At 43.6% G+C, this 19,147-nt stretch overlaps 1 protein-coding gene across 1 annotated transcript; it reads left to right on the forward strand.

The window, feature by feature from the left end:
* The first annotated feature begins 13,539 nt into the window (after nucleotides 1-13,539).
* LOC117479867 (spatacsin-like) lies at nucleotides 13,540-17,442 on the forward strand. Its single transcript, XM_034126971.1, has 6 exons — nucleotides 13,540-13,560; nucleotides 14,262-15,291; nucleotides 15,868-16,013; nucleotides 16,733-16,937; nucleotides 17,026-17,160; nucleotides 17,375-17,442. Exons 1-6 carry the CDS (start codon nucleotides 13,540-13,542, stop codon nucleotides 17,440-17,442), a joined length of 1,605 nt encoding a protein of 534 aa, XP_033982862.1.
* Nucleotides 17,443-19,147: the final 1,705 nt, after the last annotated feature.

Raw genomic sequence — 19,147 nt, forward strand, 5'->3', positions numbered from 1 at the left:
CGTCCAGCAGGAGGAGCTGCAGGCGGTGGTGGACGCTCTGCAGGAGGGGGGGCGATTCAGAGAGGCCCGACAGGGGGCGATGCTGGGGGGGCTGCCGACACACACACTGCTGCTCACACAGGTGTGTGTACACACACACACACACACACACACACACACACACACACACACACACACACACACACACACACACACACACACACACACACACACACACACACACACACACATACTCACACTTCAAATTATCTTTAAAGGTCTCCTATTATACTATTTGTAGGCATATATTAAGGGTCTCAGATATATACAAATATATAAAAAACATGTATACGAAGTGTTTTGCTCAAAATACCAAACAGATCATTCTAGCCTCACCCCCTCTATTTCAGCTGTTACTAAAGTGCTGATTCTGGGTCAGTAGCTTTAAAAAAAACAGTATGGAGCTCAAACTCTTTCTCTCTCTCAGGTTTACCACAAGGTGAGTTCCTTTTGATTTCCTGCTCCTTCACACATACTCTCTCCAGTACAGGTTAGCTCTGAGTGTTAGCATGCTAATGTAAACACAGACCCATACCTGCCAACCCTACCGATTTGGGCGGTAGTCTACCGCTTTTGACCTGTTTCTACCGCCTACCGATTTAGCTGGCTTTCCCTACCGAATTTCATTCTTCCCAAATTATAAAAAATAAAAATGACACTCCATAGACACTGGACTCGACTTTCAGCGGAAACCGATTGCAGCGTGTCTGTGATCCCATCATACTAACAGTCCTCTGTGTTTCTGGAAGAGAAACAACGTGCAGAGGAAGGGCAGCGTTACCCTGTGGTCAAGCCAGCCTCCATTCAGCCTGCCGCAGACCCCCGGGACTGATAATAATCAGTCATCAGTCCCAAATGAGTTTAGGGGAACAGAGACGAGGCATTTGAGTCCTGCAGGGTGTCCCCGTTAATATCAGTGTCTCGAAAACACATGTTGGCGACTGAAAGACATCCAGTGTTTGGTCTTTTCCGGAAGCATCCTCCAGTGTCTCAACTGAAAGAGGACCACAAACACACAACACATATAATACCATTTTCTTTCACTTTTTCGGACATTTTCAACACCAAACATGTCGTTAATGTCTCTGCTTAGTGAACTACAGCAATCTGAAAGCTCGTACATTATTTATATCACACTGCAAAAACATGCAGGAAATGACTGTTTTAATGCAGTATTTTCTGATTTATGGCGCAACACAAAGATATATCGCTCTGTGCAAACCTTTGACTCTAATACAGATGGAGCCTCTTATTTTGGACCCCAGCATACAGCTTCCTGCCGACTGCCAGCCAGTTGCCAGCCAGTTGCCTGCCAAAGACCAGTATTCAGGAATGTTAGGCCCTCCCACTATTCTCCAATTTCAGGGTTTAACCAGGAGATGGCGCTATATATTAAATAACTAAGACTTAGTTTTTCACAATAGAAAATGCAGATATTATATAAAAAACTAAAGTTAAAATCTTGTTTTTAATGCCCCAAGAGCAATAACATCTTGTCACAAGCTTTTTGGAAGAAAAAGACTGACTCAAGAGACCTGTAGTTGACTAATTACAGGCCTCAATAAAGTTCTGCCATTGGTTGTGAAAAACAACGGTGGACATAGTGGAAAGTGAAATTGACATTGTCGAATTTAATAAAAATACAAAATAATGTATCTGTGTACGTGTTTTACTATGTGATCTGCACTTATCAAACATCTAATTAAGGCGAGACACCCCAGGTGAATAGGGTATTTTTAACTTAAAGATATCAGCTAAATATTTCTCCAGTTAATTACTTACAATAAGGCAATTGTTTTTTGTATTACAAGTTTTCTGAAATAGCATGTTTAAATATCCAAATGAACCATTATCTCATGAAATATGCGCATATTTTAACACATTTCAGGAACCGAAATCTGAACTTTGGATAAAGCCAGGATCAAAATTATTGTTTCATTTTGTAGTCATATTAGTATCTAAGGCTTTTACAGAAGGGATTTTGGATATCTCTTTGTATCACTCCATAAATCAGAAAATACTGTCAACAGCCCTAAAATATCAATTTTCACCATGTTTTTAGGTATAAAATGTTATATAATTCAGGCTATGAATTATATATGACCAAACCCTTCTGTAAAAGCCTTCATAATATTGATAGGAATATAACTGGAAGGTTTGGTGTATGTAACTGCTGAGTGTTTCTACAATTTAGGGTACATTCCATGTCCATTGATGTCCATTGATGATAATTATAATTATTCTAACTATTTTCTTCAAAAATATCATATTTTGCCTATTATTGGAAAGCATGTTATAATATCACACAAACATTATATGCATCCTATGCTTTATTTAGCTTGAAATGTGTCATGATGTTCTTAAATTGTCAGTTTTTGCTATGTCCGTTTTTCAGTTGAGGGTGTCTTGGATTCAAAATAATGAATAAAAACCATTAAAGTAAATTTAAAAAATGATTCATTTATTTCAAAAGTCTAAATACTAAAGAATAATAACATATTTTTAATTGATTTCCCCCTTTAAATAATTTAAATATCTTAATATATGAATGTCCGCAAAAGTTCTGTCAACTATGTTACTAACAGAACTTCCCCCTTTAACTCAAAAATTGTTTGTCCCAATACCATGTCACCAGCATCACATGATGCCATGTTCCTCTTTGGCAGACATTTTGAACACACTGTGGTGATTGTCCTCTACATTTTTACAATATTTTATGTATAAGGGATTGCACTGTATGTGAACGAACGATGGTGTAATCCTGGACATGTTACTGTGAAGGAGCGTTTCTGTAGCCCGGACATTGAACTGCTAGCTGTGGGATTACGTCCATTTTATCTACCTAGAGAACTTTATTCTGTCATCGTAGTTGCTGTCTATATTCCACCGAACGCGGACGCGGAGGTGGCTGGTGACGTCATTCACTCCTCTGTGGCCAAACTCCAAACTCTTCACCCAAATGCATTCATAACAATAACTGGGGATTTTAACCGTGCAAAACTGGACAAATCTCTGCCTACATTCACTCAGTATGTGAAATGCCCCACCAGGGGAAATAATACTCTGGATCTTCTATATGCAAATACCAAGAATGCATATTGTGCCACTGCCCTCCCCCCCCCTGGGCAGATCTGACCACAACCTCGTCTTTTTGGCTCCTAAATATGTCCCTCTGGTGCAGAGGCAGCCTGTATCCACCAGGACTGTGAGGAAATGGACTCCAGGGGCTAATGAGGCTCTACAGGACTGCTTCGAGACCACTGACTGGGCCGTGCTTTGTGTGCCACATGGAGAGGACATCAATAACATGACTGACTGCATCACAGAATACATCAACTTCTGTGAACAAACAATATTACCGGCTAAAACTGTCAACTGTTTCCCCAACAATAAACCCTGGATTACTAGTGACCTGAAAACTCTTTTAAATAAGAAAAAGGAAGCTTTTAAGTCTGAGGACAAATCAATGCTAAAGAGTATCCAGCATCAGCTGAGAGACAATTTGAGGAGGGGCAGAGATTCTTACAGGAAGAAGCTGGAGACTAAGCTCCAGCAGAACAATAGCAGGGATGTCTGGGCTGGGATGAAGGCTATCACTGGCTTCAAAGGGAGAGACAGACTGACTGTGGGCACCCTGGAGAGGGCCAACGAGCTGAACACCTTCTTCAATAGGTTTAGCTCTCCGCCCGCTGCTGTCTCCTCCACTTCCTCTTCTCACCTCACCTCCTCCTCTCAGCCTGGCGTCAACATCCCCCCTCTGCTCACCACCTACACTTCACACCTCTCCTCCACCACCCCAGCCTGGCTTCTGCACCCCCCCTCTGCTCACATTGCCGCTGACCCCCCCCCCCCCCCCCCTCTGCTCATCTTGCCTCAGACCCCCCCCCCTCTATCCCCCCTGCCATCCACCCCCCCCCCCCCGCTTCACTGTGAGCACAGGACAGGTCCAGAGTCAGATGGAAAAACTCCACCAAGGCAAGGCTGCTGGCCCTGATGGTATCAGCCCCAGGGTCCTGAGGACCTGTGCACGCCAGCTGGCTCCTGTTCTCCAGTATATATTCAACCTCAGCCTGCACCTGGAGACCATCCCGGTGCTGTGGAAGACGTCCTGCGTTGTTCCGGTCCCTAAAAAGACAACTCCTTCTGGGCTCAATGACTATCGCCCTGTAGCACTCACATCTCATGTGATGAAGGTGCTTGAGAGACTGGTCTTGGCCCATCTCAGACCGCAGGTGAGATCATTCCTTGACCCTCTGCAATTTGCCTACCAGCCTCACCTGGGGGTGGACGATGCCATTATTTACCTGCTGCAGCGTGCTCACTCATACCTGAATGGATCGGGTTGCACTGTGAGAATCACCTTTTTTGATTTCTCCAGTGCATTCAACACGATCCAGCCTCGGCTACTGAGTGACAAGCTGCAGGCTATGAGGGTAAACTCGTCCACCATCTCCTGGATTACCAACTACCTCACGGACAGACCACAGTACGTCCGGCTGGGCAGTGTGCTGTCTGATGTGGTGGTTGGTAGTATTGGAGCCCCACCGGGGACTGTGCTGTCTCCTTTCCTGTTCACCTTATACACCTCTGACTTTCTATACAACTCAGAGTCATGCCACCTGCAGAAGTTCTCGGATGACTCTGCAGTGGTAGGGTGTATAAGGGATGGACGGGAGGAGGAGTACAGAGCGCTGGTGGGTGATTTTGTTGAGTGGACCGGAAGAAATCATCTCCTTTTGAATGTGGCCAAGACCAGAGAGATGGTCATTGATTTCAGGAGGAAGAGGACATCTCCTCCTCTGCCCCTGTGCATTCTGGGAGAGGATGTGGCAGTTGTGGAGGTCTACAAGTACCTGGGAGTGCACTTAGACAATGGGCTGAACTGGAGGATCAACACTGACGCTGTGTACAAGAAGGGGATGAGCCGACTCTATTTTCTGAGGAAGCTGAGATCCTTCAACGTATGCAGCAAGATGCTGGAGATCTTCTATCAGTCTGTTGTGGCTAGTGCACTCTTCTTTGCTGCGGTCTGCTGGGGGGGCAGCATCAGAGCCGGTGACACCAGCAGGATCAATAAACTGATCAGGAAAGCTGGGTCAGTCACCGGCATCAAGCTGGACCCCTTTGAAGCTGTGGTGGAGAGGAGGACACTGAACAGGCTGTTGTCCATCATGGATAACCCCACCCATCCTCTCCACCTGCAGCTGGACAGTCAACGGAGCTCCTTCTCCAACAGACTGCTGCAGCTCCTTCTCCTACAGACTGCTGCAGCTCCTTCTCCAACAGACTGCTGCAGCTCCTTCTCCTACAGACTGCTGCAGCTCCTTCTCCAACAGACTGCTGCAGCTCCTTCTCCTACAGACTGCTGCAGCTCCTTCTCCTACAGACTGCTGCAGCTCCTTCTCCAACAGACTGCTGCAGCTCCTTCTCCAACAGACTGCTGCAGCTCCTTCTCCAACAGACTGCTGCAGCTCCTTCTCCAACAGACTGCTGCAGCTCCTTCTCCTACAGACTGCTGCAGCTCCTTCTCCTACAGACTGCTGCAGCTCCTTCTCCAACAGACTGCTGCAGCTCCTTCTCCTACAGACTGCTGCAGCTCCTTCTCCTACAGACTGCTGCAGCTCCTTCTCCTACAGACTGCTGCAGCTCCTTCTCCAACAGACTGCTGCAGCTCCTTCTCCTACAGACTGCTGCAGCTCCTTCTCCTACAGACTGCTGCAGCTCCTTCTCCTACAGACTGCAGCTCCTTCTCCTACAGACTGCTGCAGCTCCTTCTCCTACAGACTGCTGCAGCTCCTTCTCCTACAGACTGCTGCAGCTCCTTCTCCTACAGACTGCTGCAGCTCCTTCTCCAACAGACTGCTGCAGCTCCTTCTCCTACAGACTGCTGCAGCTCCTTCTCCTACAGACTGCTGCAGCTCCTTCTCCAACAGACTGCTGCAGCTCCTTCTCCAACAGACTGCTGCACCTCCTTCTCCAACAGACTGCTGCAGCTCCTTCTCCTACAGACTGCTGCAGCTCCTTCTCCTACAGACTGCTGCAGCTCCTTCTCCTACAGACTGCTGCAGCTCCTTCTCCTACAGACTGCTGCAGCTCCTTCTCCAACAGACTGCTGCAGCTCCTTCTCCTACAGACTGCTGCAGCTCCTTCTCCTACAGACTGCTGCAGCTCCTTCTCCTACAGACTGCTGCAGCTCCTTCTCCTACAGACTGCTGCAGCTCCTTCTCCAACAGACTGCTGCAGCTCCTTCTCCAACAGACTGCTGCAGCTCCTTCTCCTACAGACTGCTGCAGCTCCTTCTCCTACAGACTGCTGCAGCTCCTTCTCCAACAGACTGCTGCAGCTCCTTCTCCTACAGACTGCTGCAGCTCCTCCTCCAACAGACTGCTGCAGCTCCTTCTCCTACAGACTGCTGCAGCTCCTTCTCCAACAGACTGCTGCAGCTCCTTCTCCAACAGACTGCTGCAGCTCCTTCTCCTACAGACTGCTGCAGCTCCTTCTCCTACAGACTGCTGCAGCTCCTTCTCCTACAGACTGCTGCAGCTCCTTCTCCTACAGACTGCTGCAGCTCCTTCTCCTACAGACTGCTGCAGCTCCTTCTCCTACAGACTGCTGCAGCTCCTTCTCCAACAGACTGCTGCAGCTCCTTCTCCTACAGACTGCTGCAGCTCCTTCTCCTACAGACTGCTGCAGCTCCTTCTCCAACAGACTGCTGCAGCTCCACTGCCATAACTCTGTCCAACAAATCACCTCTGGCTGGAAGAGAACTCTCTGCTCCATAGTTTCTCTTGGAATAAAACCACCTTGTACATTTTACTCACACATAATCTGTTTCATATTTAATTTAATACTCCATAATTCCATATATATTTTCCATATATTTTGAATATATATATATTTTATATATATATATAATATCTGTATGTATATTTTCTATTTTGTATTTTGACATGTATATTTTATATTTTATTTTATATTTTATTTTATTTTATTTCTATTCTTGTATATTTTGTTTTATTGTAAAATGCCTTTTATGCTGCTGTAACAAAAACAATTTCCCAATTTGGGATCAATAAAGTACGATCTATCTATCTATCTATCTATCTAATAGCACATGGTCAATTAATATACTCATTGACAATCAACAATGTTACGTACATTGTTATGGTTTACAATTGTTTAATGATTTTAATTCAATTATATGTTGAAATGTGATGTTAACCTGTTCAAGAAAATGACATGTGGTCATCCAGGCAAGGCCTACCATTGAAATGATGGGTCAAAATAGGGAAATTGTCAACTAGGTTACCTGTCAACTGAGTTACCCAGTACTGTAATAACTGTAGTAACTTAGTTGACAGGTAACCTAGTTGACAATTTGTACGACATGTAGACGTCATTACACATCATTATCAATGGAATTTTGCACTTCTGCCTTGAAATTAACATAGTGCTGATGGTTAATAATGTGTCCAGTCAACTATGTTATTTGCGTCAAATGTTTGACTTTCATTGTCAACTATGTTGCACCTCATTTTTTCAAATTTAAAATATCTAAAATAGTGCTTCTGATATCCTTTATAGTATAATGTATATCTACACAGGTTGGAGTTTTACATGACATCTCTTAAAACTATCAAAATGACCTGTATGGTAGTTTTATAATACAAAATATCCCTAAACTTAATGACAGTGCTGAACATATCACATGAAAAAACAAAACTTTAATACAATTATTTTTTAAACTTTAAAAAATCTTTGGATATATGGTAGAATAGACTCAAGAGCCTTTCAAATTTGATTTTACTTGAAGTGCAGGACTTAATCAAATGATTGTAATGACATCAAGTTTGTCCGTAACATAGTTGACAAACTGAGTAGTGAAAACATCCTTTCCCTTAAAATAAAAAAATATATAAAAATGTTTAAGCTTTGGATATGTTACACTGAGGACTACACTATTGTATACTAACTCTTCCCGTCAAGAATATGAATAGAACTTAGATAGACCACTTTACATTTCTGCGAATGAATAGCTTAGCTACTTGGCACTAAGAGTACAGATATGTCTACCCTTTCTTTTCAGAGTGTAATATCTGCATTTTCTCTTTTGGTTTGAATAGGAGAAGGGCAATGGTTATCGATGGTGCTTTTAATGCCTATTGTATACGAACTGTGTGATTTATATTGCTTTTCAAATGCATATAAGCCCCCCATTCAATAGCACTTAGTTAGATCACTTTACAGATCAGGTTGGACCAGCCCTGTCGCTACTCTCTGCATTTCCTACTGCAGATAAAAAAAAAGCTGCAAATATGTATTTCTTAATAAACTAAATAGTATTCTGTAGATAAATGTAGATAGTAGATAGTATTCTGTAGATAAATGTAAACGTAAATAAATGTAAACGTTCACCATCCCCCACCCGCCCACTGTTTGTTGCTTTTTGACATGTAAATGGTAACTACCCCCCTCTGAGTGAATACCTGTTGTACCTGTCCGGGGCTAAGCCCATAGGCTCTCTCCCCCCTCCCCCGTCGCACCTTCTAACAGAACCCCCCCCCCCATATCTGGATTTGGCCCACAGACCTAGAGAGTACCAAAATACAGTGAGTCCTAAACACAAGTAGTCAGGGTTCATTTATAACGCTTATTTTGATTTATTTTTCTCAAATGATGCTGTATGTTTCACTTTCTGATGCGTTAGAATCGCACATGAAAAATATTGAAAGCTGCCAGCTGCCCTCGGCCATGTCTTTGGCGGTGATCCAAGCTTCGGTACCACAGTGGATAAAGTTAGTAATACATTTATAGGCTTATGATCAAATGTCAATACATTACATAAGTCTTATTCTCATTCATACTTAATTTATTTCTTCTTCTGTCAGTATGAACACAAAAAACTAACCGGTATTACATTTCATTCTAAAGTTTACGGTCTAAAAAGGTATTTAAAACAGATAATTTGTCGTTGCTTTTGGCATAAGCAGTCAGAGGAAACATAACGTTCTCAGTAAGATTCACGAGCGTCTAACTCTCTCCCCCCTCCCCCTTTTGAACTTTTCGTGAAGATGGCCTTATTCATTTTTAATACAACTGAGATGTTGGGAATCTATTTATAGACAATTTATTGTGGCTCAGGTTAAGATTCCTCAAGTGAGAATCTCTCTAGTGATTACCTTGATGCCAAGGAAGTGCTCAGTGTATGTCTTATGACCATTTAAATAGTTAATGTGTTGTCTTGTGTTGACCTGCAACCGCATCTTTACACCTCCACGTTCACATTTCCCTTACCTAGAGCAGGGGGTTGCAAACTCAATTTCATCGCGGGCCACATCAGCATTAAGGTTGCACTCAAAGGGCCGGTTGTAACTTTAAGACTATATATATAAATAATGTTTTATATAACATTATTGCCTCTGCATTGGATTATTATCGGATAAAGTAATAACTTAATAATTAACTATGTCTGAGAACAGAAGTTTAGGGCAAATCATTTCAAATAATTGCAAGTCTCTTCAGTGCGCATGTCACAAGATGCATTATGGACATTGTGCCTTATTCTCATTCGCCGGTCAACGTGTGTGAAAGTTAAAATCTTCCTTATTGAGCTTTAAAACAAATGAATAACGACTATACATTATAATAAAATAAACACCGGCTGTTGTTATGCCTGCTGTAACGTTAACTTACTCCGTTCTCCGCTTAAGTAATTATGCCGTTACAAGCTTCATAGTTGTATTTATCATCTAAATTTGCCGAAACAAGTTTAATATTCTGAAAGCCAAGACTTTGTTTATTTGAAATCAGTAACTGTAACGGTGTAATGTTTGATAAGTGCATGCAGATCACATAGTAAAACACGTACACAGATACATTATTTTGTATTTTTATTAAATTTGACAATCTCAATTTCACTTTCCACTATGTCCACCGTTGTTTTTCACAACCAATGGCAGAACTTTATTGAGGCCTGCAATTAGTCGACTACAGGTCTCCTGGGTCAGTCTTGTCCTCCAAAAATCCTCTATCGCTTGCATCAGCTCCTGCTTCGAGCCTGGTTTAGCCTCCTTCCGAATGAAGTCTTTCATCAAGTGCCAGACCAACTCGATGGGATTCAAATCCGGAGATTCGGGTGGAGTTTTAACCCAGTTTATTCCCTCAGCCGCAATTGCAGCTGCTGCCGCGCTGTGTTTCGGGTCATTGTCTTGGAAGAAGCGGTGATTCGACCCAAAATGTCCCCTGATGTATGGACTTGCAGCTTCCTTGATGATACTGTTTTCGAAGTAAATTCTGTCCATGATTCCTTCAAAGATAACCAAAGGGCCTGGACCGTGGTGCGAAATCATTCCCCAGACATGCAACTTTATCGGATGTTTCGGTTGAGGCTTTGCAACAGAATGGTTCTTTCTGTTGAAACTGAGCCTTGCAAAGTGTTTCAGAGCTATTGTGGATTCATCCGTAAAAAGCACATCATGCCACGTTTCCCCAGACTCGATCCACTGGAGGGCTTGTCTCAGCCTTGCTTCTTTATTGTGATCTCTGATCATTGGAGTGAAACGGGTCCTGCCATATTTCCAGCCAAGTTTTCTCCTGGCCTTGCGGATGCTGCTGAGTCCTAGCGAAACCCCAAAGTCCGCCTGAATTTTCCGCTTTACAACATGAGCCGGGAGTTCGTCATCAGCCGTTGTCGCATTCTCGATCGCATTCACGATATTGCTGTAAAAGAAAAATACAAAAGCCATCAGGGAAATGCAGAACTATCACATGTCAGCTGTTTACGATACGTGCTATACTATTAAATAAGGTAGGCTACTTACGGTTTGAGTTTTCTTGGACCTGAGCGGCGGGGTGGTTTCGCCTGGAAGTGATATCGCAGAGTGCTTTGTGAAATTGCTATGCCAAGGCTTGCAAAATGTTCTTGAATTTCTCTTGTTGATTTTCCATTTGCCCGCATGACATTATATTATTATATTATATGTTTTATAATATAAGATTAGGATTTATTGTAGATTAATTTGTTAAATAAAAACATGGTGATGTTTTGTAAATGTATGATCCTATCTGAAAAAATATTAATACTCCTAAAATAAATGGTAGACATATCAAATTGTTTCCTCTTTGTATTTGTTTTATTATTTTCTCATCTGTGATGGATAAAGAAAGTAATCTGATTACGTTACTTTTTTAAAACACGTAACTGTAACTGTATTCGGATGCTTTCAGAGCCATGTATTCAGTAATCAGTAACTGATTACATTTACAAAGTAACCCTCCCAACCCTGTTGATAAAGTGTTTCTAGGATTTCTAAACGAACTATGACAGCTGTCACTACCCGATCCGTTCGCCTGCCCGATCGGTACTGCGCATGTGCGAGACGGTCCGCCAATTGGGTTCTTTTATTTGGGGTTAAGTACATTGTCAGAATAAGTGAGAAATGGATTTAACTTCTGTTAGACAGCTATCATACTGAATACATATGTATGCAAAAATGTATGGCATTAATATCCTAATAAGACTCACCTAATTAACTAACAACTAATAATTAACTCACCTAACTCACCTAATAAGATCATAAGACTCGCGCATGCGCAATGCATATTCGCATATTGGCCAGCCGCCTAGACGGTCGAGACGTCAAGTGTCCTAGTTGGGTTGCAGTTGTCACTACCCGATCCGTCCACCTGCCCGATCGGTACTGAGCATGTGCATATTGCTCAACTCCGTACGGCAACCCAACTAGGACACTTGACACAGTGGCTTTTGGCAAAGCACACAAAGAAAACAAAAAAAACCGAGAGAGATGAGTTATTGTTATTACAACGTGACTTCACTATTATTTAACAACTATTTTTATTGGGTTCTTTTATTTGGGGTTAAGTACATTGTCAGAATAAGTGAGAAATGGATTTAACTTCTGTTAGACAGCTATCATACTGAATAAATATTTATGCAAAAATGTATGGCATTAATAATGTATATCTAATTACATTTAAAAACGTATGGCATTAATAATGTATATCTAATTACATTAACTGTGAATGTCTTTCATTTGATTTAAAATGAAATAAAATTACATAAAACATTTTCCATAAAAAAGTTGATTCAAGAACAAATCAGTACTTTTCTTATATGACTATTATTGCTAAATTTGAAAGGTCTTTACCAGCTTTGGAATTATATATATATATATAGCACCTTCTGCCATCCCATCTCTATATATAATATCTATCCGTGACATATGGATCTTAACAAAGATCCGCTATACATTAGTACCAGATATACTGTACACGGACATTTTAGTGAACCAGACCAGCTGTTTCCGCCGGGTCTTCGCTTCCCGGGCATCACGTTGTTTACAAGTGTGTTCAGATGCTAAATAAAAGTTTAGCTTGTACTTTTGATACCCCGCCTCTCGGCACCACAACATCCAGTTTACTGTATTTCACATGAGCGATGTCGAACATTGAAAAGTCCTTATAAAATCTCTGTTATTAGATCAGTACTTTTCTTATATGACTATTATTGACTTGAACACTGAGAATGTATTAATTAACTTCAGACATTTGAAATATTTGAAATCAGATGAAAACAAACTGTAACGGACCCTGCCGTGTTATCTATGATTACTATGCCTTACTGTACATTCATAATTTCAGCCGGAGGTAGGTGGTAGGCGTTGCGGAGGAGCAGATTGCGAGTGAGGTGCCTGTTCTAAACGAACTATTCCAGCTGTTATAAAGCATTAAATAAAAAGTAAGCAAGGAATACAGAATGTTTCGTTACGTAACTTTGTTGAGAATGTGGCCATGTACATGTACATAATACATGGGATCATTTGCAGCGACTTGGTCATTGTGGGGAAAAATAACACCCATCCTGATCGTTTCAATGAAGTTGAATACAGAATATTCATATTTGTCAGTGATTTCATGTCAATTCGGCGAACATAAACATCAATGATGATGATTAAATTAGGATTAAAAATCGGGAGAGCCGGCTCGTTCGTTTTTTTCCGACTAAACAACATTATTAACAACAAAGAAGTTGATTTCACATGACTCCAGTGTGGAACCCCACTGCACCCCCTGGTGGATCAATGATCCATTGCAGCTGGCTTCACAATAATTAAATGTATTTATCATGGGGGCGGTATCAAGTCTGACTGGGGGCCGGCCGGCCATCACGGAACGTGCACGAACCGATCACGACCCTCGCATTTTAAACTGTCCAAAATAAGACGCTTCATCTGTATGTCAACAACATGAAACAAGAATATGAACCTGGCTTTATCCAATGTTCACACAAGAGTTCTACATCCTGAGACATCCTTCATCTAGACTGTCTCAACTGAAAGAGGACCAGAAACACACAAAATATAATAACATGTGGAGACTTTGGGATATTTATCTCCCATTCTTTTACTTTTGGACATTTTACAGACCAAACATGTCGTTTGTTTACCAAACTACCACTTCTTCTGAAAAATGCATAAAATGATGCAATATGTTAAATACATGGTAATGTAATTACTGGCGTTCCATTTCTTCTGATTACCTAGTTTGGCGTGCACATTCGCCACGCGCACACCTACCTCTTTTGGATTTGGAAAGGTTGGCGTGTATGCAGACCATATTACTTCCAGAACACGTCTCATTGTTTTCTGACAGCAACGTTTCTGATTGGCCCGTGGGTGTAAAGCCCGCCCACATTTTAGTAATGTGGTCATGACGCAGCAAATCTGGATCAGCTCCGTTGTTCCCCCGTTTTTAGAGATGTGGGTACGGAGGAAAAGAGAGAGGGGTTTATTTTCTAACACTTTGTGAGTCTCCTGAAACACCGGGGACACACCGGGGACACACCGGGACACACCGGGGACACACCGGGGACACACCGGACACACACCGGGGACACACCGGGGGACACACCGGGGGGACACCGGGGACACACGGGGGACACACAGGGGAAACACCGGGGACACACGGGGGACACACAGGGGAAACACCGGGGACACACCGGGGACACACTGGGGACACACCGGGGACACACCGGGGACACACCGGGGACTCATGGTGATGTAGAGAAGACATCAAAAAGTGACTTTTGCATGATAGGAGACCTTTAAGTCTATTTTAGTGCAAACATCAACAACAGCAACGTAAAAACTAGATCTCATGTGCGAGTTTTAAATGTATTTAACATGCTTTCTCTCTCCCTCTAGCTTCTGCAGGACGTAAACTCCCAGAAGTCCAAGCGGCAGTGGAGCAGACTGGAGACGCGTGTTTCTCTCTGGAGGAAATGTCACGATCAGCTGCAGGCCGACGGCATCGACCCGGAGCCGGCGTCCCTCTTCTTCCTGTCGCAGACGAAGAAAGAATCCGGGGGGGCGGAGCTTCTGGAGGTGCAGGAGTGCTGCCTGCTGCTCCTCCTCTCCTCCCATTGGCTGTCCAGACTCGTCCCGGCTCCAAGGGGCCGCCTGGAGAGCCTGGAGAAGCAGCTGTGGGCGGAGAGGGTGAGGGGGCGGGTCTTAGCCGGCGCCACGGAGAAACAGCGTGTCTTCAACCTGTCAATCACCCAGGAGACGACCTCATCATACGAGCTTATGGTGAAGGAGTTCTGCTTCTCCAACATCCCATGCATGAAGGAGGAGGAGGGCCTCATGGCGGAGGAGGGCCTCAAGGCGGAGGAGGGCCTCAGAGCGGAGGAGGGTCTCAGCACGGAGGCGAGTCTCAGCAAGGTGGAGGGCCTCAGTGTGAAGGAGGGCCTCAGCAAGGAGGAGGGCCTCAGCATGAAGGAGGGCCTCAGGGCGGAGGAGGGTCTGAGCATGAAGGAGGGCCTCAGCAAGGAGGAGGGCCTCAGCGTGAAGGAGGGCCTCAGCGTGAAGGAGGGCCTCAGCATGAAGGAGGGCCTCAGCGCGGAGGAGGGTCTGAGCATGGAGGAGGGCCTCAGTGTGGAGGAGGGTCTAAGCAAGGTGGAGGGCGTCAGTGCGGAGGAGAGTCTGAGCACGGAGGAGCTGCGTGAGGAGGACGCGCTGAGTCCAGAGGAGAGGTGCATCCTGGGAACGCTGGTGGATCAGCTGTTGGATGAAGGCAGCATCCATGAGGCCAGCAGGGTGTGCAGGTACTTCTCTCTGCAGCACGGAGACATGAAGCTGGTGCTGCGCTGCAGGGGGATCGCCTCTGGAGACCTGAGGCCACAAACAGAGGAGGAAGAGGAGGAGGAGGAAGATCTGCAGAAGAAGATCACCAGCTGTAAGCTCGACCCTTTGATTATATATAAATATTATGGCTTTTTCAACTTTAAAGGTCTCCTATCATGCAAAATGCACTTTTTTTTTGCTGCGTCATGATGACATTACTAAAATGTGGTCAGGCTTTAAACCCACGGGCCAATCAGAAACATTGCTGTCCATGAGTCAAACAATGAGACGTGTTCTGGAAGGTCGATGTTTACATTAGCATGCTAACACTCAGAGCTAACCTGTACTGGAGAGAGCATGTGTGAAGAAGCAGGAAATCAAAAGGAAGTCACCTTGTGGTAAACCTGAGAGAGAGAAAAAGTTTGAGCTCCATACTGTGTCAGAGAGAATCCTTGATGTGGTTTGGAACATGATATGGAGTTTCATCACGGCAGCATTTAGCTGAGTTTCTGCTGGGAGAATTATTTTAAAGCTACAGACCCAGAATCAGCACTTTAGTAACAGGGCTGAAATATGTTTGGTAGTTTGAGCAAAACACTTCATAGACATGTTTTTTTTATACATTTGTATATATCTGAGACCTATAATATATAATAGGATACTTTTAAATCCACATTTCCTCCCGCAGTGCCCTCGTTCAGCAGCCTCTCGTCCTTCGTGGTTCTCCCCCTCCCTGAAGACCAGGTGGCCGTGCAGCTGCAGAAACTGGTGGATCAGTGCCGGCACGGAAACAACTTCTGCAGACAAGTCCTCAGCCTCTACCAGCTCTCCAAGGTGAGATCAGATCAGACAGCAACAGGGTGAGAATGAAAAACAGGACAGATTAAAGATTAATACAATTAAAGATAAAACTAAAATGATATACAGTTAAGTAACTATAAAATAAGAAATGAATTAAAATGAACAAAAATACAGATTTGGGTCCTGTATACATGTTAGATATATTTACATGTATGTGTGAAAGCAGTGTGTATTGATACTTGTGTCACAGATAAGAGATAAGATAAGACTTTATTTATCTCGAAGGAAAGGGTTGTGCCAGAGTTACAAAAATACAATAAACACAGCAGCATGATAATCAAACTGCACACTAACAGCGCAGTGAGAAGAGCAATTCAATATCTACAGGAAACATAGACGGTCACATCATCAATGTAAAATACTGTAGAGTCACAAGCAGTATTTAGTATTAAAAAACGTAGTGGCAGATACCTAATTGCTCATTATTATAGAACATTATATACACATATATAGCAGAGAATGTTATGTAATGATGGTATTTATATTGCACATACTGGTGGTACCGCCCAGATACTGTAGGGTAGTGTTGACCGGGCCCCAGGCGTTGTAGTATTCAATTCAATCTAAATTCTTGGATAAAAACTAGCGTAAGACATTTTTAAAATATAAGCTGACATTCCTGTTTCAGAATAAAAGTGCATGATAAAACTAAAAATGTCATCTCACCTCTCTAATGTCTACCCCCCCCCCAGGAGCTGCAGCTGTCCTTCAGGCAGATCCACAGCCAGGACCCGGGCTCGGTTCTGCAGAATCTGCTGCAGTCGGAGCAGCCGGAGCGTTTCAGGAAGGCCCGAGCGTTCATTAAGGCTCAGAGCCTATCAGCAGAGAGCGTGTCGGGGCTGCTGGCCTCCAGCCTGATGAGGGCGCTGCTGGACTCCAGCACCGAGCTGCAGCCCGGTGAGAGGGGGAACACGGAGAGCACGTTTGTCTTCTTTATCTAATATTTGTATTATATTTTATTGAATCATGTGTGTGTGTTTCTCAGAGTGTCAGGTGTTCAGGCCGGCAGAGGGGCGGGACTCCCTGCTGTCACTCATCAAACTCTGTGACGATCCAAACCTGGTGGGAGAGAAACTGCTACAGAACCTGAGCTGTGTTCCTCTGAGAGAGCTGAGCTGCAGTGAGACACCACACACACACACACACACACACACACACACACACACACACACACACACACACACACACACACACACACACACACACACACACACACACACACACACACACACACACACACACACACACACACACACACACACACACACACACACACACACACACACACACACACACACACACACACACACACACTCTCCTGTTCTCTCCTTCAGTCGTGGAGCTTCTGATCGTGGCTCACGACTGCTTCAGCCTCACCTGCAACATGGAGGGAATCGTCTGAGTGCTACAGGCCGCCCGACACCTGAGCCACGCCCACCTTGCCCCCCGAGAGCACTACGGCCTGCTGGTGAGACACACACACACACACACACACACACACACACACACACACACACACACACACACACACACACACACACACACACACACACACACACACACACACACACACACATACACTTTAATAATAATAATAATACACAAGCCCCCCACTGTCACTGACACTACACACTGATATACACCTGAACATCAGCAGGAGAGGACTCTTTAAAGTAGAGACACTACGTACTGATATATACCTGAACATCAGCGGGAGAGGACTCTTTAAAGTAGAGACACTACATACTGATATATACCTGAACATCAGCGGGAGAGGACTCTTTAAAGTAGAGACACTACATACTGATATACACCTGAACATCAGCGGGAGAGGACTCTTTAAAGTAGAGACACTACTTACTGATATACACCTGAACATCAGCAGGAGAGGACTCTTTAAAGTAGAGACACCACATACTGATATACACCTGAACATCAGCAGGAGAGGACTCTTTAAAGTAGATACACTACATACTGATATACACCTGAACATCAGCGGGAGAGGACTCTTTAAAGTAGAGACACTACTTACTGATATACACCTGAACATCAGCAGGAGAGGACTCTTTAAAGTAGAGACACCACATACTGATATACACCTGAACATCAGCAGGAGAGGACTCTTTAAAGTAGATACACTACATACTGATATACACCTGAACATCAGCGGGAGAGGACTCTTTAAAGTAGAGACACTACATACTGATATACACCTGAACATCAGCAGGAGAGGACTCTTTAAAGTAGAGACACTACATACTGATATACACCTGAACATCAGCAGGAGAGGACTCTTTAAAGTAGAGACACTACATACTTTCATACAGATGGAGCATCTTATTTCAGACAGTTTGAAACGCGAGGGTCGTGATTGGTCCGTGATTGGTCCATGATCGGCCCGTGATCGGTTCGTGATGAAGAGCGGGCCCCCAGTCTGACTTGATATCGCCCCCGTGATAAATACATTTAATTATTGTGAAGCCAGCTGCAATGGATCATTGATCCACCAGGGGGTGCAGTGGGGTTCCACACTGGAGCTCATGTGAAATCAACTTCGATACAGTAAACTGGATGTACAGTATGTCTGGTACTACTGTATAGCGGATCTTTGTTAAGATCCATATGTCACGGATAGGATCATAGTCTGTGCTAAATAAGACATGTAATCATTTACAAAACATCACCATGTTGTTATTTAACAAAATAATGTTGTTTAGTCGAAAAGAACGAACGAGAGGAAATGCAGCCGGCTCTCGATTTTTAATCCTAATTTAATCATCATCTTCACCACGATCATTTATGTTTATGTTCGCCGAATTGACATGAAATCACTGACAAATATGAATATTCTGTATTCAACTTCATTAAAATGTTATTAACGTGCCTAAACTCAGTAATTCACTAAAAATATTTATATTTTAATGGAGCCTTGTCAGGCAGATCAAGATCCGGACGCGTAGCGGAGGGATCTTGATCCCTGGGTGTCATTTTTCCCCACAATGACCAAGTCACTGCAAATTATCCCGCTTATTACATGGCCACATTCTCAACAAAGTAACGACATGACTCCCAATATTAATTGAAATGCTTTTATGGATTTAGAAAAT

The sequence above is a fragment of the Trematomus bernacchii genome, unplaced genomic scaffold, assembly GCF_902827165.1.
Source record: "Trematomus bernacchii unplaced genomic scaffold, fTreBer1.1, whole genome shotgun sequence".
In the NCBI taxonomy this organism is placed as follows: Eukaryota; Metazoa; Chordata; class Actinopteri; order Perciformes; family Nototheniidae; genus Trematomus; species Trematomus bernacchii.

Coding starts and splice junctions, on each gene's coding strand:
- LOC117479867 (XM_034126971.1), top strand. CDS start 13,540: ATGCAATATGTTAAATACATG. Junction 13,561..14,261: donor TGCAATATGTTAAATACATG/GTAATGTAATTA, acceptor CTCTCCCTCTAG/CTTCTGCAGGACGTAAACTC. Junction 16,014..16,732: donor GCCTCTACCAGCTCTCCAAG/GTGAGATCAGAT, acceptor CCCCCCCCCCAG/GAGCTGCAGCTGTCCTTCAG.